General features: G+C 55.6%; 4 protein-coding genes across 6 annotated transcripts in view; all 4 read right to left on the bottom strand.

Annotated features, from left to right (window-relative positions):
* HOXB4 (homeobox B4) overlaps nt 1-4,307 on the bottom strand; it is a 5,166-nt gene extending 859 nt beyond the window's left edge. Inside the window, exon 1 of the mRNA XM_040497890.1 lies at nt 1-4,307. Within this exon, the coding sequence (XP_040353824.1) occupies nt 1-243 (243 nt within the window). The 5' untranslated portion in view covers nt 244-4,307.
* The window catches only part of HOXB3 (homeobox B3), a 54,227-nt gene that overhangs the window by 27,433 nt on the left and 3,307 nt on the right, over nt 1-23,487 (bottom strand). Inside the window, exon 1 of one of the 3 annotated variants that reach the window (XM_040497276.1) lies at nt 12,332-12,497. The exons of 1 other annotated variant lie outside the window; for it this stretch is intronic. The gene's annotated coding sequence lies outside the window, so the exon portion shown is untranslated. Of the gene's footprint in view, nt 1-4,305; nt 4,419-12,331; nt 12,498-23,487 lie in introns of those variants that run through there. One more of the 3 variants, XM_040497277.1, reaches the window with a different exon arrangement.
* Nucleotides 13,455-17,823, bottom strand: HOXB5 (homeobox B5). The gene is made up of 2 exons (XM_040497281.1): nt 15,380-17,823; nt 13,455-14,693 (listed from the first exon to the last, which is right to left on the bottom strand). The coding sequence occupies exons 1-2, from the start codon at nt 15,939-15,941 to the stop codon at nt 14,446-14,448; spliced, it is 810 nt and encodes a 269-aa protein (XP_040353215.1). The 5' UTR covers nt 15,942-17,823; the 3' UTR covers nt 13,455-14,445.
* On the bottom strand, nt 17,950-21,420 carry HOXB6 (homeobox B6). Its single transcript, XM_040497282.1, has 2 exons — nt 19,922-21,420; nt 17,950-18,856 (listed from the first exon to the last, which is right to left on the bottom strand). The coding sequence occupies exons 1-2, from the start codon at nt 20,334-20,336 to the stop codon at nt 18,597-18,599; spliced, it is 675 nt and encodes a 224-aa protein (XP_040353216.1). The 5' UTR covers nt 20,337-21,420; the 3' UTR covers nt 17,950-18,596.

The following is a 23,487-nucleotide window of genomic DNA, read 5'->3' as shown; positions in this document are numbered from 1 at the left end:
CGGGGGCGGCGGCGGAGGCGGCGGGGGCCCGGGGTCCCGGCAGGCCGCGTAGCGCTGCACGGTGCACGCCGCGCGCCGCCCGAAGCCCGCCTCCGGCTGGAAGCCGCTCTCTCGCCTCTGGCCGCCGGCGTAGTACCCCGGCGAGTGCTCGCTGGGTAGGTAATCGCTCTGTGAATATTCCTCGCACGGAGGGAACTTGGGGTCGACATAGTTTGAGTTGATCAAAAAAGAACTCATAGCCATTAATTTCTGGGAATTGCCCACAAAATATACTAAAATTTATTCCGACCCCTGACTCGTTTTCCTGTTTCCGAAAGCCCTCCTACTTACTGTCAAGTGAACAAAGTTAGGGGCCCACGTGATCCCCGGAGCCAATGGCCGCCCCGCCTGCGATTCCCGGATAAGGAAATCTGCTCACCCGGACCCTACTCCAGCCAAAGAGGTTTATTTCCCCTTCTTCTCTTTCCCCCTCCCCACCCACCCAACACCAGGATTTACATAGGACTCCTGCGGGGCGACCGCCTCCTCGCCAGGCTCTCTCCGGGATCAGAGAGAGAGAGACAGAGAAGGAGAGAGAGAGGGAGAGGAACAGGGCAGGTTGCCGCTGGAGGGCCTGTTGGGGCGCTGGGCAGAGAACAATCCCGGATCGCCTCGGAAGTTGGGGCTCCCGGTGCAGCCCCTCCTGTCCTGCCTCGCCTCCACCCCGCATTCTCTGCCTTCCATAGGCCCCCATCCCCTCCTCAGGACGGCGAGGAGCCCAGGAGTCTGTGTGGGGAGTTAAGTGAGAGACAGCCTGGGGGCTCTGCCTGGAGAAGGGAACCCACATTGGGGGCGAGAGGCACTGAGCATGGGGCTTTTCTCTGCAGTCGCCTGGGGAGGGGTAGGGAGTGAGAGAGGAGGCGTCGGGAGCAAGCAGGCGGGTGCACGGAGGGACTTGTCAGAGATGAATGGAACCGCGGGCGGATCGATAGGAAATTCATGCACTAATTCGGGGAGACCTCGCCTTCCAAATCGCATTTAGCTGCGCTATTAGTTTGGTTGTGTCAGTCAGTCCTTCCGTTCCCTTCTCCTATCCACTCCTCCCCGTGCCCAACGCGGCCCAAGCGGGGAGAAATGACTTGGTTTCTCACACTGAACACGAGCGCTGGAGTAAAAATCTTGCAACTTTTGAGAGCACACTGAATAGCAATTTGCTAATTCCAAAACCACCGGAGCAATGCTAATCACGGTGTGCAGACTTTCTAATTGCCGCTAATGCAGCCGCCTCTGCAGTGCAGAGAAATCTCACATCCTTATGATGCTGTGGGTAGGAGCCCTGGGGGTGACCCACACACAGAATAACACCCCTTCGTAACTGCATATTTCCAGGCCCTCTTGTTCTGATCCCAAACGAAAAGGAGACCTCAACATCCGTTTGAAAAGCGATTTTCTGTGCCTTCGCCCACTGACGACGATAGTCGTTCCCCGCCCCCCCCCCCCCCCGGATTTTCAGTAAAGCCTCCCTGATCCCAGAGTAGAGAATTAGTGGGCTTGAGGGAGAGAATAAAAATAAAACAACACCAGCAATATTAACCTATTAAGAGAAGCGAAAAGGGACCAAGCCTTCCAGGGGCAGGCGTGGGAGAATTCAGGTAGATGATTCCTCTGTCTCTAACCAGTAAGGGAGGAAAAGAAAGAAGAAAGAAAAAGGAAGGAGTCTTCGTGTGGTCAGTCACCGGATGGTCCTCATTTGGGAAAAAAAAAAATTTTTTTTTTCTTCGGGAAAAAAATGAGCGGAGTGTTTATGTCAACTACATATTCCCCTAGATACGAATTTGTGACCACAAAATTCCTTACACAAATTCGGATCTACAGGGTATATACAGAAGACAGACAGATCTTCTTGGCCCAGAAATTTTCCAGTTCTCCCACTTTGCGCGCCTTCTTCTCGTTTGGGGTGTGATTTCAGTGCTTTGATTTTATTTCGTTTTGTTCTACTTTTGAGTTCTGGGAGCAGGAAAAGGCACTGCGGGTCCATTTTGGGGATTACAAGGTTTTCAACTCTTTCTCTTCTATCAGAGAGAAATTGAAACCGCCGGTTCCGCAAAGGGACGCGAACCTCGCGGCCGCGGCGCAACCCTGGGCGGCGCATGAATTATGAGATGTAAACATTAGCTAAGCACAAAAGGAGGAAGGGTCATCCTGAGGCTGCAGCATAGTCAGAATCAGGCCCTTCTGGGTGCCCTCGCGCCCCTCCCCTCCCCCCAGGACTTTTATTTTTTTTTTTTTTAAGAAAAACAAAACCCCAATCGGTTCCTCCATGCCCCTCGAAGCCTTTAGTTTGCCATCAAACGAATATCTAGATATTTTCCAAGGCGCCTCTCAGCAAAGGGAGGAGGGAGAGGCGGCTGGGTGTGAAGGAGGTGTCATAAAAGTCCTTTTGGAAAAATTCAATGGTAAAAAGAGAGAGAAACAGCTGTAAAGAAAAATGCTGGGAGACCAAACAGATGGGGCCCCGGATATTTAATGACGGGCAATTCCATTTACAACCTGAGAAAAAGATCAAAGGCGTTTCATTTCCGAATGAAGGGCAATGAGGAACCATAAAAGATGCAGCCAGATGATATTCTGTCCCCTCCCAAACTCCCATACCTCCTGGGGCCAGAAAAGGGGGATAATCCCTGAAGTGTGCGAGGAACCCCGCTTCTCCCACCTCCCTAGCCCCAGGCAGACTCTCTCTGTCTAAATTTGCTCATTCTGCCACCTGCTAGGGTCGCTGGCAGTGCGACCAAAATGGGGGTCTGGGAAACCTGGGGGAACCTGGGGTTTCTGAATGAACTTCCTGACGGTCCCAGTAACTGCTGAATATACTAAACTGGGAGACTGGGGACTGGGCTGGAGGGAACTGGGTCCTAGACTGAATGCTGAGGGCCAGCACAGGGTTAGGGGAATTGGCGCAGAGAAAGCCTCCGCCTTGCCCAGACTCCCTACCCATCTCCCTGAGAAATACTTGCATCCCTGGTGAGCAAGTCAGAATCATATCAATTTCATTAACAAATACAGCGATAACACACACACACAAAAACAACCCTCTAACCATCACATTCCAGAAGTCTCTGCCCATCCACAATTCTGGGACCCTTGCAGGTGGGTAGGAGGAGTGCTCCCACTTGCCAGAAACTATGTCCAGAGACCCTCTGATTTTCTATCCTAAATCCAGATTGCCAATTTTGGCCTCCGGGCCTGATTTCTAACAACAACACTCTCCCAGCCCAGCCAGGCTGACTTGCATATATTTGAAAAATCACACACACACACACACACACACACACACACACACACACCCCACCCCACACCACACTTATATTTTAATGATCTTTGCCAAGAGAGGGTCCAATAGACCCCCCCACATGGGCACCTAGAGAGACTACTAGAGTCTGGCCCTGGGCCCACAGATAAAATGCCTGGGTAGGACCCCCACCAGCCCCGCGACCTCAAGCAGGGATCTTTCCAAGTCTTATCAAAGGCCAGTTAGTCAGGGGTTCCACGACCCATTCCAACTGGCCAGGCCCCTCCCCCACCCCATACCTCCTGTCCTTCTCAACTCGCTCGCTCTCTGAAACCCGTCCAACTCAGTCGCCTTTTCCGAATTTGGGGAGGGCCGCTAGGCCGGCCACCGGGACTCTCTGTTGCTCTGCACTTCACAAAGGATGCAGCCCAGGTGCTCGGAGCACCCCAAGAGAGAGGTATGGGAGACAGAGACACTGCGGGGCTGGGTATGGCTGATCTTAGGGACAGAGCGCAGAGATTTTCTCTTCTGCGCGCTGGGAGCCGCCACCTGCCCATCCCACCGAGGCGCCGCACCCCCCCCCCCACCAGCCGAGTGCAGCCGCGATGGGTGGACGACAAGGTTTATCAGCCACTCCCTAGACGGATTTCACCAAAACCGGGGGCTGCCTCTCCCTTCCACCCTCAAAAGAACGCTAACAGGAGTAGTCATAATAAAAATAAGAAAAAGCAAAAAGCTTTGCGCGCGCATCCCGAGCCACCTCCCCTGTACTCCCCGCTCGCTCGCTGGCTCGCCGGCCGCCTTCCCCCCCGGGCAGCCACAGGTTGCTAGAGTGACCTCTCACTGCTCAGCCCCCTTCGCTGTCCCGGGCGTGCCCAGCCCGCACGGAATCCGTCTACCTTTTGTCACCCGGGAGAGGGCACAGAGCGAGGGAGAGAAACCGAAGGGTCGAGGAGGCGAGCCCCCAGCCGGCCCGCGCACCGGAGGCCGCACCGAGGAGTGGAAGGCCCAGAGAGGGAGCGGGCAAGAGTACTCACCGGCCCTCCCGGCCGCAGACCCGCCCTCGGGCCCGATCGGCCACAGAGGAGCTCGCTCTTGTCCACTATTGTGTGTCCGGAAAACCGAACCGCGGCTGCGGGCACAGTAGCTCCGGGCCTCCTTGGAGGCCGGAACAAGACTTTTTTTTTTTTTTTTTTTGATGTGTTTTTGTTTTTGAGGCGCAAGTTTTCGTATTAATCTCATACTTTGTCAGTCTTTGTTAAACAGCTAGGCGCGTCACGAGGCTCTCGAACATTTTAATAATTTTTAGACGCTGTGACCTACGGTTCACCCCTCTCCGGGCCTCCCCCACGAGCAGGCAGTTACTATAATACGCTGGCGCAGTTCGCTCGGTCATATTGAATTTTGCGCAGGTCATTACTTGGGAGAAAAATGACGGAGCAGGAATTTGATTCAGCTCATCCTCCCCAGCTCTACTTTTTTTTTTTTTTTTTTTTTTTTTGCCAGAACCTTCTCTTCCCTTCACCCAACCCCCACCCCCAAAAAAGTCCCATTCCGATAGGGCTCAGCCTGCCCCACCTTCACCTTGATATTCCATCACTCCTGTATTTTTGCCAGTTCTGGTTCCCAGGGAAAAGTGGGAGAGGGTAGGATGATTCCACAGGGGCTCCTTTTGGGGCCTATGAGGGAGGATGGCACCTGGAGAAGCGGCCTTCGGGATCTGGGTCCCTGAGAGCAGGCTTGAGCCGGAGCCCCCTTCCCTCCTGCCTTCACTATTAAATGGCTGCATTGGTAGGGCCTGTATGCCCACCCCCTTGCATACTCAATCTGCTTTATTCCATTCCCCAGTGCCAGAGATAGCCCCCTTTCTGCCCAAACTTTGGAGGCTCCAGGGCCCCAGGAATGAGTCCTCCACCTCGTGGGGGTGAGAATTGGTCCATAGGCCAGCACATTTGGGAAAGACAGAGAACCCTGAGAGAGGAGCTGGACTGTGCTGGTCAAAGCTTGGGACTTGGCTTTCAGAGGCCTTAATTTCCCTTTAAAAACAAAACAATGCTCCACTCCCCCCACCCCCCCCCCCCGGTTTTTTGTTTAAAACCACTTCTCATCTATACAGTAACTCTTTTTACCTACCCCCATCACCACCACAAGGAGGTACTGGAATAAAGCAAGGAGGCATTAAAAATACTCAGAGACTTTCTTTGATTTGTCTCTCAAGGATTAGAATTGGTGGATTGTCAACAACACATTTTCCCCTTTCTCCAGCCTCCAACGGACCAGCAGAGGTAGGTCAGGTGACTCCCCTTCCACCCAGTTTAAGTCTAGGGCGAGTGTCTGCAGGGAGATATACCCCCCTAACCCAGGGACATGGGAGAGAACATCCCCAAACACCTGGTTTGGCCAGGATGGCTGAGGACTCTCTTTTCCCCTTCCCGAGGCCTCTCCAGCCCAGGCCCTTTGGCTGCTCCAGGCTAGTCCACAGAACCATAAATTTGCTAGCATTCTGTCCTGGAAAGGAGGAAGAAGACACAGAGGAGGAACAGGAGTCCCTGTTCAGGCTTTGACCTCTACCCCTTCTGGACTTCAGGAATTCCTTCCTGGCCTGACTCCTCAGAGAAACGTGTCCCAAGGCTGAGTAGAAATGGGGACCCACACCCAACTGGTTAGGCAAAAACTGGGGCAAATTGATGTAAAATCTGCCATTAAGTTGTTGTCTCTTCCGGCCATATTTCAAAAGGCATCTTTATGAAAACTCTCAGGACAAACACCCACAGCGCACCTCCTATACCCAATGCTTAGAACAGAAGATGAAGACATTTCATAACACAACAAACACTCATTTAAAGACCAAAAATAGGCATATGCCCTGGTGTTATAATTACAGAGTCCCTGTAAACATGTTACTTATGAGCGCAGCCTAATGCATGGATTGGAGGTTCATTTCAGGTCGCTTGTTTCAACTCCAGTTAAAAAGATCTCTGTGAGGCCATTCAGTATTTTTCCTTCTCATTTCCCCTCCCTCCTCCACTTAGGAAGAGAGGGATTCTGGATGAACACACAAGTGGAGGTTTGGGAGAGTGCGAGGATTAGCAAGCCAGCCTTCTTTCAATATCCACCTTCTTAAACCCAAGCAATTTGGAAAGAGGAATGGGAGTTCAGAAACCCTCCAGTCCTAGCCCATAGGAGTCATGGACTCCAGCTGCCTGGGCCCAGCCTGGGGGCTAGGAAACCCTGAAAAACAGGCCTGCCTGGGGGCAGAGGGGGCCTTGGGGGAGTCAGCTGTTTGGCCCCTTTAGGGGAAGCAGGGTGGGGCTGATGTTGGTGAGAATCAGGCCTTCACCTTGGAAGCCTTCTTTGGCCCCATCAAATGTCCTGCAAGGACGTGTGGGTAATTGGGTTTTTTTTTTTTTTAATGTGTGTGGCTGGGTAGGTTTTAATTAAATTTTATATGGTGACTCAAAGGTTATCTTTGGGAGAGAAAATTGCGCAGAGGATTCCATGCCCCCAGCGCTCTTTTGTGCGGCTCCCCCACCCCACCAGCTCCGGGGTTTGGAGAAGGGTTTCTCCTCTACTCCAGTGTCTCCCTTCCCAGGTGTCAGTCTCCCCACCCCACTTCTGCTCCCCCACTCCCCAAGCACACGTCTCCCATACCTCCAGCACCCCTTGCTCCCTGCTTCTCCCTCCACTCACACAGCCTCCTCCCCTTGCCCAGCCCGCCCCCGCCGCTAGACGCCGCCGCCCGCTCACGCACGCTGTAAACTTTTGACCCTCCAACTTTGCGACCCCTCTGGCAATAACACTGGCCTCACGGCCCAGGGTCTCATTCTGCTGCGCCGGCTGCAGAAATCCAAGCGCAAAAACGCTTTTCGTGCCCCTCCCCCGCTCACCACCGTCCCCAACCTCCACTAAGGGCCTTAGCACTGGGGAAGAGGAGTCTTGATTATTGAATGGCTCCTTCGGAAAAAAACAAAAACAAAAACAAAAACGCCACCCCACTTCCTGCATCGACCCCACTTCCCGCATTTCCACCGGTCTCTCCTGTGGAGTGCCTGGAAAGGCTTTGGATGACCCATCCTCTCCATTCTTGTCCCCGAGTGGGGCCGCGGGTGCTGGGCGTGGGGACACACAGGGCGCGGTAAGACGCGTCGGCTGACCTGGAGGAGGGAGTTTCTGGGGTGAAGAGTGGAGAGAGCTTGGAGCAAGGGTTCCTTGAGAGCGGAGGGAGCCACAGTCCCCAAAGGGCTGGAAAGAGAGCTCAGTGTCCAGGCCGTGCGAGACCCAGCGGGCCCGGGGCCACCTTGCGCGGCCGCTCGCTGGCGCCTCAGAGGCCCCAGCCTGGCTGTGAACTTGGTCTAAGGCGGACTCTACTGGCAGCTCGGGGACGTTACAGCCTCTGCTTCTCGGCCAGCGCAGAGGCCATACGGGCGACCTGCGCTCTTTCGGTTTCCCTTGTGCCCAAATATCCCCTCTCAGGACCCCACCTCTCACAGGGACAGGTTTCCTTCCTCCTTCCCTAGGGGCCCGTTGGGAGTCAGAAAACAGAAGAGAGCAAATTAGAGAGGCACAAACACAGAGAATGGAACAAGCCTGCAGAATTTCCAAAATAGAGAGATTATCCTGCATCCGCCTTCAAGCTCCAAGGGGAGATGTTCTCACATGCTGGCACTTTCCCTCTACTTTTCCTCCAGATGCTGCCTTCCGAGCTGAATCCTTCCCTTCCCACCTGGCCCGGGGTCATCTTGACCAGGCAAGGCGGACTGGGGCCTGCGAGATCCCTTTCCTCCCTGGGCACATTCATCCCTACCCCACAGGGCTCCGAGGTCAGGGATCGCTATAATCAAAGACAGCGTCAAGGCTCAGAGGCCGAAACCAGGGCCACAGCTACGTGGGCTCAGCCCGTAACCACGCGGACTGCAAGGCCAGAACCCGGCCGGGCAGCCTGGGAGCCTCTTCCCCCGGGGAAGAGAAGCTAGAAGAAGCTGCAGCGAGTGCATCTTCCTCTTCAAGTGGAAATGTGGGGAGAGAAGAGACAGGACAGAAGACGCCTGAAACAGGGAAACGGAGAAAAAAAAGGTGGAGAAGAGATTAAAACTTGGAAAGGTGGTGACATGCCAGGTGCGACCGGTCCCAAATCGCTCCCAAGTCCAGTCCTCTCCCGTCTCCTAAATCCCCCACATCCTCTGGGAGCCCGAAATCTGGGGTCTCAGTAAATTCACCGAAAGGAAGAACGAAAAATCCGAAAATCAGCCTAAACCTGTCGGCAGGCGCGTCCCCGGCCCAAGCCGCCGCGGAGGTGGCGGCAGCGCGGCCCGCGGCGCGTAATGTATGCGGCAGCGGCTCCAGCGGCTCGGAGCCCCAAGCAGGCCGGCGCTTCGGCCCCGTCTGCTGACCTCTGCGTGATCCCGGACTCTATGAATTATTGATGAGATATGAGCGTTGATTTCCCCTTTCAGGATGCAAACTCCATTATATTGTTAAAATGGCGATTTAATCGTTGAGAATAGCTTTGGTGTGGGTTTTTTCCCCCAACTCATTTGCGCCTCCTTCCTTTTCATTTAACTGTCTTAATTAAATCCTTTAACAGATTTTAATCACTTTTTGGAGGGAGGGGGAAGACGAAGGGGAAGGCCATCACCACCACCACCGCCATCACCACCACCACCACCACCACCACCAAACACTAAAAACAAAACAAGCCCCCAAACCATAAAAAAGCTTCTACCTGGAGGAAGTTGCAAGGAAGGTGGGGAGGAGGCGTAAAGCCCTCTAGAAAGGTCGTGCTGCGAATATCCACCAAAGGATCCATCCCTTGGAGGGCCGGGGCAGCCTACCTCTGACAAGGAAGAGTCAGGCCTGAGGGGTGTTTAATTCCACCCCTGAGAATATTTGTGTGTGGATTCTGACTGTGGGGAGGAAGGCACGCTTGCCCCTGCTGAGAAGTGCGGGGACATCAAGCTTGGGGAAGGCCACACGATTCTGGTGGAGAAGGACTCTCCAATCTGGGCCCTGGGGGCACTTAGGGAGAAATGTCCATTTTCCTTAAGGGGCCCCTATTTCTCCCCTCCTCCTCCTCCCCAAGCAGCTCAGTTTCCAGGCCGGTGTCTGGGTTAATTAATATGGATGTGTAACAGCGCTGCAGCAATCGATAAATCCTGCTGTGGGCAGATCCCAGCCTCGAAATCTGATTACTTCTAGAAACTCCAAAAATGGAGAGAGTCGCCCTAAAGCATGGGAGGGGTTCTCCCTAGCTCTGTCCTCCTTGGTCGATCCAGTTGGTCCCCAAGCTGAAAAGCCCATGCAGGGAGAGCCTTCTCCTCACTGCCCTGGAAGGGGTTGAGTTTGGGAGAGCGGTCTGTTTTCTCTCTTGCTCCGAATCCTTGGTTTCTGCCCCAGCATTCAGACCCCAGGGATAAAGGAACCGGGCCGGGGAAAGGAGCTTCTACTTGGATCTTGCCCCCACACCCTGTCCCCACCACCCCCAGGGAATACATTCTCACAGCCAGGGAAGGGTTAAGTGTCCGTGCTGCAGTTATGGAGAGGAAGCCGCCGATGAAATATGGGCGCTAAGAACTCCAGGGCCGGCTGGCTTTCCTGTTTACACTTCTTTATACTTCCTCCCGCCCCGTGGCGCAGAGAAACAAACCAAAACAAAACAAAATAACCAAATAAAACAAAACAAAAAAAATCAAAATCAAATTGTCTGCAGAGTGCTGGTCAGGCTGGCCTTGGGGGGGAAAGGGCAACTGCGGCCTCAATCCCTGGCTGCCTCCTCCGCCCTGCCCGCCCGGGGTTGAGGGTGCTGGGCAGTTGCAAGGATGGGCATAAGGATCTGGCTAGAGGGTACCAGCCTGTAGCTCACAAGGTTGAGGCCTGGGCTCAGCCGGGGAGGGGAAGCAAGTGGGTGAGAAGGGAGAGAAGAGTCCTCCAGACTGGGGAACAGCTTTCCCAAAGAACATCTTGGAAGGAAGGGCGGGGGGGGGGGGGGTGAGAGGGGGGCTATAGCAAAGGAGAAGAAGCTCCTTGCACCAGAAACCCCTTCCCACCTCTCACCCCCTCCCCCAACACATCCTTGTTGGGTTTTAAGGGAGACCATTGCCCAGACAACCTAAAGTAGAGAAGAGGAAAACCCAGCCGGAGGGTCTTCAGGAGCTGCTTAGAGGAGGAGACCAGACCCTTCAAGGGTTTTGGCCTCCGGGGAGGAAGCGGGCACCCCCGCCTCGGGCTTCTTTTTGCCATTCCGGAAAATCTGTCTAGATATGCCCAGCAGATGTCCCTGGGACACCAGCCCCACACGTTTCTTTATCAGAGTTTGCAGAGCTGACATGGAAGGGGGCAAAAAAAAAAAAAAATCTTCAAGGCGGGCCTGGTGGTCTGGGGTTTCTGAGAGAAGGAGGCGGCGTTGGAGGGAGGCCAGGGCACATGGCAATGGGATTTCCCAGGAGGCCCCAGGTCAGATTCTGCCCCTGCTGCACTCTTCCTCTGCACCTTACTCAACTCATTTGCCTTGTCCAGAGTGGGAGTGTGGGGAAGCTATGCCTCCAAAATATATTGGTATCTTAAAGGATGCTGAGGATCCTTTGGGAACTGACCGGAGTCTCCTTTCCAAGGGATACCAATGCCTCATCATTCTTGGGGAGATTCATCTTCAAATCAGGGTGAGGACACCAAGCTCTCTGTCCTCTTTGCTCTCAAACCTGTGAAGGCTCTCCTAAGTCAGGCCTGGGCAGGGACTGGAGAGCTCAGGGAACAGAGAGTGGCTGCAGGGAAGAGAGGAGAGAGGCAGAGGGCAGGCATCCTTTAATGGGAAATGAAGGGAATCTTGTGGCCCTCTCCTTGTCCCAAAGATCAGAAGCCCCTTAAGGCGCCATATGTCCAATTTGAGGAACTATCCACAGGAGTTGATAAGCTGGCAGGCCGGCAAAAACAGGAGTAACAGGGTGGCAGACCCCGTCGATCTTAAAAGGGGGGGGGGGGACGGTGGTCAGTTTGGTGGAGAGGAGGCCTCTGGTTTTTAGAAGAGGGTGACTTACCCTTAGAAAATAACAGGCCCCCTGGGGGTCAAATGATGAAATCCCTCTGGTTTGTGGTGCCACAAAACAAAGGGGCTTTTAAGGGTCTGGTGGAGAGAAAAGAAGAGGGCGAGAGAGGAGAGGAAAGAGAGAACCTCTGATTTTTCTCTCCCAGCTCCTGCGTCCCTTCTTCCCACCCCCCCCCCTCCTCCGGACAGTTGGGGTCTGTGTTCTGGAGCAAGTTTTATTTATGGAGGGACTGCCAGGGATCTGCTTCAACATCTAACTCCTCCAGGCAAGGGAAGAAGCGCTCCCCTTCCCCCCCCCCCCTCCTGGCCAGGGATTTGGGTTTTGGAATTTGAGGGGATTGTGCCCCTCTGACCCTACTTAGAGCCAAGCAGAAGGGTCGGCTTGGAATTAACAAGCTGAAGCTGGGTGCAGAAGTGCCGCGCTCCCCATCCTGAGTAACCCCCTCCAACAGGCTTTGGAGAAAAGGCAGGGACCCCCTTTCATAGGGCTCAAAAATCTGAAAGCCAAAGAGAGCCCCAGTGCAAGGCAGCCCCCAGCAGCTGCGCTAGCCTTGCGGGTGCTTTTTCTCAGCTCAGATGTATCCAGATAAAAGTGCCCAGCCGCGCGCGCCCCCACACACCCCTGACAAATGAATGTCATAAAGTTTCTTTCCTGGGGGTGGGGAGATGTCTGTCTGAAGATATCCAGCAGTGAAGTGGCCCCCCCACAAGGGCCCTTGCTTCAGTAATACACACCCTTCCCTCTTGCCCCCTAAATTTCCAAGGGCACCGAAGGAGCCCCCACGAGCCCCTTTCCCCACAAAGAGCCAGACACTCCTGCGAATACAAACCAGGCACCCCAACCGCTGAGGCCTTATGGAACCGAGTGCCCCCACTTCAGACACCCAGCCTGTCAGGACTCGGTGCAAAACGCAGACTAAATTTCCCCCACCTTATCATCTCACAGCCCTGGAGGCAAGATTTCCTTCCCCAGTTCCAAGCCCCAAAATTGCGAGGGGAGAAAGCGAAAGCTGGAAGCCACTTACCGCGGGAGCGCCGGGGGCCTGGGCTGCCGCCACCGCCTTCTGGGCTGGGAGAGCGCTCACCTACCTCTGCCCCCTTCCCCACCACAGCGAGCAGTTAAAGTGTCACTTAACATTCTGGAGAATGTGAAATATACCGCGCGGTGTCAACTCCCCAAAACCATAAAACTAACTTTATGGACCTCACGTGACTTTCTCGAGCCAGTGAGGGGTATCTGTCTGACTTCTCGGCGATTTTTACGATCTAACTTCGAGATAAAACCCCTATCCATTTGACATCTAAATGTCATAGCGACTTTTGGGATAGTTTGCTATGGACAAAGGGGGACAAAGTCAAGGGGTGAGGGGAAAGGAGGGCCCAGTAGAGCCTCTACGACCCTTGGCTGCCTCCTCACCAGTTCCCCCTCCCCCCCCCAGTCCTGTAAGAAGTTGGGCCAAGCTGGAAGGGATTGACCGGGTAAGTGTCCAGACTTGACTCTTGTACTCAGGGTGGAGGCGGACTTGGATGGAGGAAGACTGGGCCCTAACCCTGGGCCACTCGGGCTGGCAGGGGAACAGGGGTCTTTCAGGAGGGACCCCAACTCCTAATCAAGAAGGAAGGTCAGCTGGGCCCCTGGAGAGAGGGAGCCCTTGATAAGTATAGAGAAGACTGAGGTTGAGAGAAAACCTTTGAAATTGAGCTGATTTTTTTTTTTTGGTCTTAGTGGGTGGCAGAGCTGAATTGGGATTTGGGCCAGGAGCCAGGGGATCTGAGCAGGCCTGTACCACTCCCAAAAGGCCAGGAGCCTCCTAACAGGACTTAGGCCTAAACTGCTTTCCCTGAAGAGGTTTCTAGAGGCTTTTCTGGCTGGCTGGTGGAAGGCCAGGGTAGAGTCCAGCTCGGCCTTTCCCTTACTCCAGCCCCGTGTGGGATTTCTGGGCCTCCCAGTCCCCCAGACGGGGGGGGGGAAACGTATCCCTTGGCCCAAGTACCGCTGACCAAGCCAGGGATGTAGGTGGCTAAGAGAGGCTGCTGGCAAGCACCCTGCTTTCCCTTCCCTACACCCCAGATCTGTCAAGAATGGTCTAGGGTGTGCCCAGTGATGGGAGAGGCAGGCCCCCAGAGAAAAGACAAGTGGGAGGGCAGTGGAGTAGGGGAAACATTTATTTGACTTCAAGGAAAGCTACAAACAAATACCAAAAGCGAATCACTGAGACAGGCCCGGCAAAGGCAAAGACAGATTTCACACGTAGCACAGCATCCACTCACTCACTACAAATGGTCTTAGAAGCGAACTGGGGGTGGGGGGTGGGGAGGGGATGGGTCTGACCCAGACTATCCCCATATTTACAAGGTTCGGGCCCTCTACTCCAGACCCATGGACTCACAGAGAAATACACAAGACATTTTACACTGAGGATTATTTTTGTTTCCCTACACTCCCAGGCCAGGCCTTGTGGGGCCTACCCAGGCGGCAGGAACCTTACTCTCAAGGTTTACCTTCCCTCTTCTCCATATCACCCTCTTTGGCCCTCCCTGCCCCCTTCCCACCCCAGGACCAAGCCACTGGGAGACTTGGGCCTGGGGAGTGGGGAGGGCGGAGGAGGAGGGTGGAAAGAGACAGTCATGGACTCCATCGCGGAGGCCAGCTCAGCTGGGCCAGGGCGCTGCTGCGGCACTACCCCACCTCAACTGCTGCCCCTTAGAGAAGTTTCAAGCTGAAACTCAAAATACAGCGACCATCCTTTTATAAATAAGTTAGAAGAACACAGATGGGGAGGGGAAAGTTCACATTAAACATGCGAGTTTCTTTCTTTCCTGGGGGAAGGAGTGCAACCACAGACACGAACATTCAGAAATACTGGCGGATTTGGGGTGAGTGGAGGGGAGTGGGGAGCATGGAGGGAAAATAATAATAATAATTATTATTAACAATAATAACAAGATTAACCAGTCCAGGAGAGAGGGAGCCACAGGAAGACCTAAGACCGAACGAAAAATCGTAACACAAGGCCGGGGCGAGGCAGGCTCGTGGGAACCGGTCCCCAGCGGGCAGTGGCAGCGCAGGGAGGCTTGGAGGGGCCAGGGCTGGGGGCGGCAAGGGCTCTTGGGCCACCCAGGGCTCCTCCCGGCGGGCTCAGGGCTGGAAGGCGCTGCCGGCTGTAGCCAGGCTCATACTTTTCAGTTTGTTGTCTTTCTTCCACTTCATGCGCCGGTTCTGGAACCAGATCTTGATCTGGCGCTCGGACAGGCAGAGCGCGTGGGCGATCTCGATGCGCCGCCGCCGCGTCAGGTAGCGGTTGAAGTGGAACTCCTTCTCCAGCTCTAGGGTCTGGTAGCGGGTGTACGCGGTCCGGGCCCTTTTCCCGTCCGGCCCGGTCATATCTGGAGCAGACAGAGTAGAGCCGCGAGGCAATGTTATTCCGGTTAAGGGAGGGGGGCACTGGATGGGAGAGGGGCGTGGAGCAGGACCCAGGCGTCCCTGGCACCCAGCTCACCGCAGCTCCAATCCTCCCCACTCCAGACGCCCGCATCCGAGCTCGCTTCTGCACCCCCTTCTCCTGCAGCCCCCACTTCTGCCGGCAGTGAATGCGCCCGGCTTTGTCTCTTGCTCCCTCCCTGTGCCTCACCCTTCGCTGGGCTCAGGCGGCCGCTCGCCCCGGGAGGGAGGAGAGCGGCTGCACTTTTGCCCTGGAAAGCTCGTTTTACTGCTCGCCCCTCCTTTGCTAGCAGCAGCCTCAAAATTTCGGGGGTAAGCACGACCCTTCCCCACGTTACATAAACCCCATCCTTCATCCTATAGCTAGTACAGCTGGGCGAATAAAACCTTAGCCGAATCTGGAGACAAATGATTAAAAATACTCCTCCCCAGCTAAAGACCTAGACCTTCTTTGGCTCTATCCCCCGAGCTGTGAGGACCCTCTTAGAGACTTCTCCCCCCCGGAAAAAAAAATAAATCTATATTTGAGGAAAAGCCAAGCTCTCCTCGCCTCCCCCCCACCCCCAACCTCCCCAAACGCAGAGAAGGAAAGCCGGGGGAAGACAAAAACGGGAGCGAAAGCGACAATTACCATGGCTGATGTGAAGCTTCCTCATCCAGGGGAATATCTGCGGAGTCTGCCCCTCGGGCGCGGCTGTGGAGGTGGCCATGGGCTCTGGCTGTGCCCGAGCTAGGCTCGGGCTGCTTAGCTGGCTCGCCGCTTCCTCAGGCTCCGAGGATGCGCTGGCCTCGTCTATTTCGGTGAAATTGGCGCTGGAGCTGGCCGGGGTCGCCTGGTCGGAGGGGGACGAAGCAGAGGGCTTGGCGCTGTGGCTGTCGCCGTTGGTGCAGGGCAGGGACTCGGGCGAGGACAGGGAGCAGCTCGACGCCGCCTGCCTGAAGCGGGGCTCCTGGGCGGGCGCGGGGAAGGCGCGCGAGCTCTCGCCCACCGCCCCAAAGTGGCTGGAGGAGGCCGAGGAGCGGTTGACGCTGAGGTCCATCCCATTGTAATTGTAGCCGTAAGAGCCGGTGTGCATGGCAGCGGGATCCCTGTAAGAGCCGCTCAGAGAGCTGCCACTGCCATAATTTAGCAACTGATAGTCCGGGCCATTTGGATAACGCCCCGAGAAGGAGTTTACAAAGTACGAGCTCATTTGGGTGATTTTGGAGGGCTTGATTTGTGGATCGTGGTCGTTATAACCCTGTGCTTCACGATTTATGATGTATTAATGAATTATAGCGATGCACTGTACTTCGTTTTGCTATGTATGCGGCCAAATATGGGGGGGGGGGTTGGAAGGGGGATGGGGGGGCGTTAGAGAATCACGTGCTTTTGTTGACCAGTCGTAAATTCTCGCTGATGACCTCAAGAGGTAATTCATGCTCTATGGTTACAAATAATGACGATCCGAGAATCGTTAGGGCCGATTCAATGCGAGCCTCCGAGAGAGGGGGAAAAAAGGAGAAGGGGGAGAAACCGGGAGAAGGTTGGCGGCGGCCTCTGAGCAGAGCGCGCCACCTCCCGGCGATCGGCGGGAGCGCGGGCCGCAGACTGCCATGGCGGCGACCGCTGCCTCCCTGCTGGCTCCCTGCAAACGCCGGGCGAGAAAAGAAACCTGGGCCAGGCTCACCCGCAGAGTTGAGTCTTTTAGAGGAGGGACCCAGTTGAGCCTTTACCCACTTTCTTGAAAGTGGTGTTAGACTACTGGTGTCCTTCTCCTTGTCATTATTATTATTATTATTTTCACTCTGGATGAGATGATCAAAAACTGAGTCGCTTTTCCCTTATGTGGGCTTTGCAAGTCTCCGAGTTGGGGAAGGAAATGGTGGGGGGAGGGTTGGAAGATGTGTGAAAAACAATTATTGCAATGCGTTTCCCCCTGAGTTCAGCCCGGCCTGCTTCCTGCCTGGACTGCTGTGGCCCATGCATAGCGTCCAGGCGGAGCTGGCAGGGCTGGGCCGAGGGTTCCACGGAGAAGCTTTCACTTCTGTGCCCTTTAGAAGTTTGGAATCCTCCTCCTGACTTCCTCTTCATCCTTAGCCCAGGCCCGGAAAATGGCAAAGCAGGACAGGGACCCCAGAGGAGGAACAGAGCTGGGGCTAAGCGGCCTAGTTTAGGGGAAGACGGCAGCAGAGTAGGTGCCTGGGGTTTGGGGTTCTGAGAGTCTGGGATGAAGGCAAGACCCTTTCACCAGATGCCCGCTATTGCACTGGGAGGCCCCACTGAAGGCCCCTTGCTGGCATCTGGGTAGTTTCAGAATGTGCTCCGCGGCCCACATCTTCCCTGGAAAGGGGTTCCGAGGACCAGCGGCGCCTTGCTGAGCACGCTGGGCGGCCAAAGACCGCCGCAGCTGGGCTCCTTCTGCCGGATGGCTATTTTCTTTAAAAATAAAAAAGCGAGAGAGAGGGAGGAGGAAGAAAGGAAAACAGTGTCCGCAGATTGCTGCCTGGGTGAGGGTGGGGGTGGGGAGAGAATGGGTCGTTTTTTTTGGTTGAGGGCATGAGACCAAAATGCCCCATCACCTGGCCTCCTGCCCTCAAGTGTCCAAGGAGCAGGGGAAAGTCGTGCCCTCCACCCCGCGCCCGCCGGCGCCTTCAAATTCCCCTACTTGTCGATGAGCTCCTGCTTGAGGCAGGAAGGGGCGCCTGGAGCCTTCAGCTGCGCGCGAAGAGATACCCGGTGGCCCCGATTTTAGTCTCCAGAGGCACGGGCCGGGAGCCGAGGGCCAAGGCCGGAGGAGATCAGGCCATGTGGACAGGCCAAAGGCTACCGGCTTCGCGATCGTGAGGACAGCAAGGCGCTGCTGAGGCGCCAGACCCTCCTGGCTGTCTCTGCAGGGGCTCCGGGCTCGGGGCCTCGGTCGTCCCTCGTGCCACGGACAAACGAGGAAAAGCTAGAGAATGAGAGGGAAACGGCCCTTCTCCGTCCCCCAAGGGTGCACCAGGAGAGGCTGTTTGCAGCCTCAGCACTGGCGAGGCGCGGCGCGGGAGCCTGGGCGGGACCGCTCCAGCCTTTATCTCAACTGTAACTTCCGAGTCGTGTCGGGCCCGCTGGGGCCGACCAGGGCTCCAGCCTTTGCTGCGGAGTTTCCGGCACTGGGAGGATGGGGTGGCCTTGGGGGTGGGGGAGTGGCAGGGGAGGAGCAGAGGTGACCGAGCGGCGAGTTTTAACGTCTTTATTATTATTATCATCATCATTATTAATAATATTAATATTATTACCGAAGTATTTCACGTCCAGAGCTAAGACAAGACTACAAACACAACACATAGAAAATTAATAAAATAGAACTTTGTTTTCTTCTGAGGCTCCTCTTCTTACTTCTAGGTAGTATGTGCTCCTTCCAGTGGCTTTAGGGAGGGGGTGGGAGAGAGGTCTGGGGTCAGGGAGTCTTCGAGGCCCCCCGCTGAGGGGACTGCGAATCTACCATTGAACCGTGCACCGGGGACATGGACGAAATGAGACGCGACACGGACAAGAGCATTTTGCTCTGCTTCCAGGAAACATCAAGCGAGTCCGGTCCTCAGTTCTCACAGGGGAGCCTGATGGGGCTGAAGCGGGTCCCGCAGGGATGGAGGGGGCGCTCAGGGTGCTGGGTGGGCTCAGGCGGCAGGGCCTCCCAGCACCCAATGAGAGCTCTGCGGGCGGGGGCGTCCAGAGAGCGCTGGGCCCCCCCCCCCCGCACGTGTCGTGCGCTAGAGAGCAGGTCCCCCGGGTCCCCCGCCCGCAGAGCCTTCTCGGGGCTCTCCGAGGCCCTCGGCTCCCCACAGGCCGCTCCCTTCGCGTCCCCCCTCCCTTTCCAACGCCTTCACTCCGCTGGTTTTTCTTCCTCCTCCTCGGCACTGAGCTGAGACGCGCTGAGCAGTTTGCTCTCCTTTTTCCACTTCATGCGCCGGTTCTGGAACCAGATCTTGATCTGCCGCTCGGTCAGGCACAGGGCGTGCGCGATCTCGATGCGCCGCCGCCGCGTCAGGTAGCGATTGTAGTGAAACTCTTTCTCCAGCTCCAGCGTCTGGTAGCGCGTGTAGGTCTGGCGGCCGCGTCGGCCGCTGGGCCCAAAGGAGGAACCTGTTACGCAGAGAGAAGATGCTGAGGCCTGGGGTCAGCGGGGCCAGAACCCCCTCCCCCACTCGACCCTCAGACATGGACTCTAGCCTGTCCCGGGATGCCCTCCGCTCTCCGAGAGTTCCCCGCTCCCCCCGCCCCCCTCTTTCACTCCTCCAGCGCCCCCTCCAGATTCCCTCCGGGTCTCCCAGGCCTGTGCCTCTGGTCTAGACTCCAGGTGGGGGATGGGAGGAGGGCTTAAAATCCCACCTGAGCCGAGGGGGAGGGGCTGGGGAAGCACTGGCCAGGTGTGTCTCTTCCTAGCCTCATCTTTTCTTTCCATCTATCTGGCACCCCCACCACCCTGTGATAGATTCCAGCCCTTAATCCGTAATGACGTGGATCGATCCATAGTCGACATTAACGGCTCCTCACTTTCGTGTCCCGCTAATGGACATCAATTTGGGACTTCAGGCCGACAAATAATCCAACCTGAGACCCAGGCGCCTGCTTCTCCCTCTCTCCCCCTCCGCCTGCCTGCGCCTGCTCCCTCTCCCTTTCTTCCCCTTATTCGCCCTCCCTCCTCTGACTACCACCCCTTTCCTGGTGCCTCCTCCTTCCCCAGCCCCGGACCCCCAGGGAAACACAGTCCGGGACAGACTCAACTCTCCCTCGCCAGCGTCACGCCGCCCCCCTTCCTATGACGCACTCCGTTTTTAATGGAACCGTCTTCGGGTGGGGGACCCGACCAGGGCTGGGGGCACGAGGGAAAGCCACGCCAGTGGCTGCGGCCCCTGCCCCCTCCCCTGCCCCGGAATCCGGCTCTGGCGTGGCGCTCTGGGAGAGCCCACTCGCTCCCCCTGGCTCCCAGTGCAGCTGGGACTTTGCAAACTTTGTAACTCCTGAGGGCCAGAGGGCAGAGCGGGAGACCCGGGGCAGGCGCCCAGTCCTCCCTTAGCTCCTAACTGAGATGCCCACCCAGCACCCCGGGGGGGGGGAGGGGGGGCGGGAAGGAGGTGGGGGCGCTACTTCTGTCCCCGGGGGTGGGGGCCCGCGGGGGTCGGGGCGGCCGCGGGAGGGCTCACTCACTGTTGCACGAATTCATCCGCTGCATCCACGGGTAGACCGGGGTGGAGCACTTCTGCTCCTCCGCCTCGCCGAACACGCTCTTGTCCTGCGCACAGTCTGACTTCCGCGGCTCAGGGTGGAACCGGGGCGGCTCTTCGGCGCCCGAGAGCGCGCAGGCCGACTCCTTCTCGCGGTAGAAGGCCGGCGCCGGCCCGTAGTCGCAGGGCGCCGCTCGGCCGTAGCCGCCGCCAGCGGGCGGGTAATAGGAGGAAGCGGCAAAGCCCTTGTCCTGGCCGGGCCCGGGCCCGTAGGGCGCGGGGTAGTGCCTCAGCGGGTCCGCATAGCCCGACGAGTAGAGCGGTAGCTGGCCCAGGAAGGACTCCTGCCCGCTGGCCAGAGTGACGGGGAAGGTGGAGTTCACGAAATAGGAACTCATTGGGAGGGGAGGCGCGCTCGGCCGCTGCTGCTCCGCCGGGTTTATGATTTGTTGTGTTTTATAGTCCGAGCGCCGCGCCTATTAGTAGTATATCTGAGATTGGGTTTTAGCTGAGGGGGGATGGCGAGGTGCCAGTGAGGGCCAGAAGGAAATACAACCATCTGATCCAACACTGACCAATGGCAGAGGCAGGAATTGTCAAATAGCACCCAGGAGGAGCGCAGCCCGCGCGAGGGACCCGCGCACAAACCTATCAACCTTTTTTTTTTCCCTCCTTCTTCTCCTTCTCCTCTCGCTCTCTCTCTCTCTCTCTCTCTCTCTCTCTCCCCGACAACACAACGCGTCCTGTTCCACCTACGTAGGATCTGCGAAAGAGGCGTCTGTGCCTTGGAGGGAGGAGGGAGCATTTGGATTGAGACCACCCCATCCCCCAGTGATTAAATAAATATATCCCTCCCCTCCCCACGCAGGATAGGAAAAAGTTAATTGTGTTTTCAGAAAAGTTAACCCCTGCGTGGCTTGAGCCCCGTTCCCTCAAGGGAAGGGTGGGTAAATGTCCCCCCGAATGAATCTCCGCGTGGTGAGGAGAGAACTAAAAGAAAAGGTTTGTTTCCAGGGTTTTGTGTAGGTAGAAAAAGAGAAGAGTTCACTGTTTAGCATCGCTTTCAGAAAGAGAGGCGAAGAAGAGGAAGCACTCTCCTTCCCAGGTGAAAACTGCTTTTCCTGCTTCTCAGGTCTACTCTGTCTCCTCCAAGCCTGGGTTTATTATTCTCGCTTCTTCACAATTCTTATGGTCTGAAGGGCAGGCCAGAGCCCAGAGGACCCAGAAGTCTGGGAAATAGGAGGGTCTGAGCCCAAGGTTCTCCCTCCGGCTCTGTGGCTAGGTTAAGCTAAGCGAGGCTAGGAGCTTCTTGGAAGGCTACAGCGGCTGCCCAAGACGTCCTGCCTGGTTCCAGCATCTGCTGCTTGCTCTTGGAATGGGAAGGGGCACTGGGGAAAGGGAATAGCCTTCTCTTCACTTGTGGGATAGGGAGAGGAAGAGGAAGGGACATCCCCCAGCCTAGGTTCCCCTGATCCCTACCCTGCCTGCAACCCTCACTCCACCCCCACCCCCTACCCCCCAAATCATTAGAATATCCTGGGCTACAGATTCTTAAGAATCAAAGATATCTCAGTACGTCTGGGTACAGGGAAGAAATTGTTCCCCCTCCAATTCTGGGTCCTCAAAACTGCCTAATATTTGAGGCAATCAGAGACAGCCGGGAAGAGAGGGGACCTTGCTCCTTTTCCAGGTCTCTCCAGAAGCTGGCAGGTCTCTTTAAAATGAATTTTTTCCCAAGACTCGGTTTGGGCTTCGTTTTATAAGGAGGGAGAGGTGTTCAGGTCCTCCTGGGGACTCAGCAGGCAGCTTATAACTATCAGCCCGAATCTCGTCTCCAGAGGCTCACCACCCTTCTGTCAGACTCTCAGTGTCTCTCCAGTCCCTCCCACGTCTCATATTTGTATCACCAGCTTTGCTGCTGCACAGGCTTGAGTGTGAGAAAGAGTGCTCATCTCTGTTCCTCTCTCTCTCTCTCTCTCTCTCCCTCTCTCTCTCTCTCATCTAAGGAAAATGAGCCTTGAAGCCAGGCTGGAAGACTGAATCACAATATGTTTTCAACATTCTAACTATGCCCATGGAAGCCAGGCACTAAAGGTCGATAATGTTCAGACCTGAGTTCAGGAATGAGTCAGGATGTGTGACAAAATCTGATGATGAAGGGGCCAGCTGACTGTCTGCTATCTCATACTTTGGGTTCCTTTTGTGGGCCAGGTTTGCCCACTAAAGATGACACAAGATACTAGGGAAAGTGGTTGGGATACTAGGGAAAGGGCTGAGCTTGGTGACCAAAAGTGGGAAATTGGTTGGTTGCACAGTGGCCTACAAGGATCCCGGAACTCGGGAATGCTTCTAGGCTATACCCTCATGGCCACATATTGATCCCTGGATGTCCCACCAATCACTTCCTAGCCCAACTTGGGGGGGGGGGGGAAGGGGGTTATCAAAATTTAAGAAAATAAACTCAAGTCTTCTAATGATGAAGAATCCTAAGTGCCCCAATCTAGCTGTGATTGGGCCAACTCCTAGAGAGGAATAGGGAACATTTGGGCTGGGGGAGCAAGGTCAGGAGGGTGCCTGTATGTACCTCCCTCCTCCTTGCCACTGAGGCTAGGCCTTGGGCCATACCTGTCCTGCCTCCTCCCTGGTCACAGTGTCCCCTTCCTAGAAATGCACAATGTGGGCTTTGCTGTGGAGTCGGGACTAAGTAGGATGCTGTAAGACAGGGAGACTTCCCTGATACAGAAGCATGAAAATAATCTCCTTATCCTTAGAGCCACAGCCCCAAATTAACCTCACCTCTGCAGGTTGCCTGTCACGAGATGGAGCCCGAAGCAGGGCCTGGGCGCCTGGAGTCCGGCATGAAAAGAAATAGCGCCTCATCGCTCTTATCTAAGCCCAGAGGTATTTATGAGCGTTTATTCGTCTGATCCGTTTGTTTGGGAGAAAGAGCAGACAGGGCCCGGCCAGAGGCCGCCTGGTCTCTGGAGCCAGATCTCTACGAATCTGTCTGTGGTTCGGTCCACTGCCGTCTGTCTGTCTCCAAGGGGGAATATGTAAATACCCAGCAGGCACAGCCGTCCGCCAGTCTGGGGTGTCTCTCCCAGCCTCATTGAGGAAGTGTGTATATAGAGAGATGGATACAAATGTGTACCGAGTCTTGAGTACGCAACAGAAGGATTGTACAGAAACCCCACAGGCAGAATTTATAATTGTAATATTCTATGCTGTAGATCCGAGCTCCTCTGGATGCGCACGCATTTTCATTTCCCAGGGAAATGTCCGAGTTGTGCTCAGCAACTGAGTAAAATTCTCCTGCACCGGTAACCTCAGGGAGGGGTTTTTGCCTGTATGTGTACGGAGGAGAGGAGGATTGAGACACTGTCCAAGTTTCCCATTTCCTCACAGCTACAAAGCTCCCCCCACCTCCGGCTCATTGGGTTGTGGACATCTTCCCCCAGCCCACTCCCAATTCTGGCTGGGATGGAGCGAATGAAAATAACTCGACTCAATTCTTCCCCTAGACTCTGTGATTCTTTGAATTTGGGAAAC

Source organism: Herpailurus yagouaroundi, unplaced genomic scaffold (genome assembly GCF_014898765.1).
Source record: "Herpailurus yagouaroundi ecotype Mexico unplaced genomic scaffold, PumYag 189, whole genome shotgun sequence".
NCBI lineage: Eukaryota > Metazoa > Chordata > Mammalia > Carnivora > Felidae > Herpailurus > Herpailurus yagouaroundi.
The sequence above is the reverse complement of the archived record's forward strand: the minus strand, read 5'-3'. Positions and strand labels throughout refer to the sequence as shown.

Coding starts and splice junctions, on each gene's coding strand:
- HOXB5 (XM_040497281.1), bottom strand. CDS start 15,941: ATGAGCTCGTACTTTGTAAACTCCTTCTCGGGGCGTTATCCAAATGGC. Junction 14,694..15,379: donor GAAGCTTCACATCAGCCATG/GTAATTGTCGCT, acceptor TGTCTGCTCCAG/ATATGACCGGGCCGGACGGG.
- HOXB6 (XM_040497282.1), bottom strand. CDS start 20,336: ATGAGTTCCTATTTCGTGAACTCCACCTTCCCCGTCACTCTGGCCAGC. Junction 18,857..19,921: donor GCGGATGAATTCGTGCAACA/GTGAGTGAGCCC, acceptor TCTGCGTAACAG/GTTCCTCCTTTGGGCCCAGC.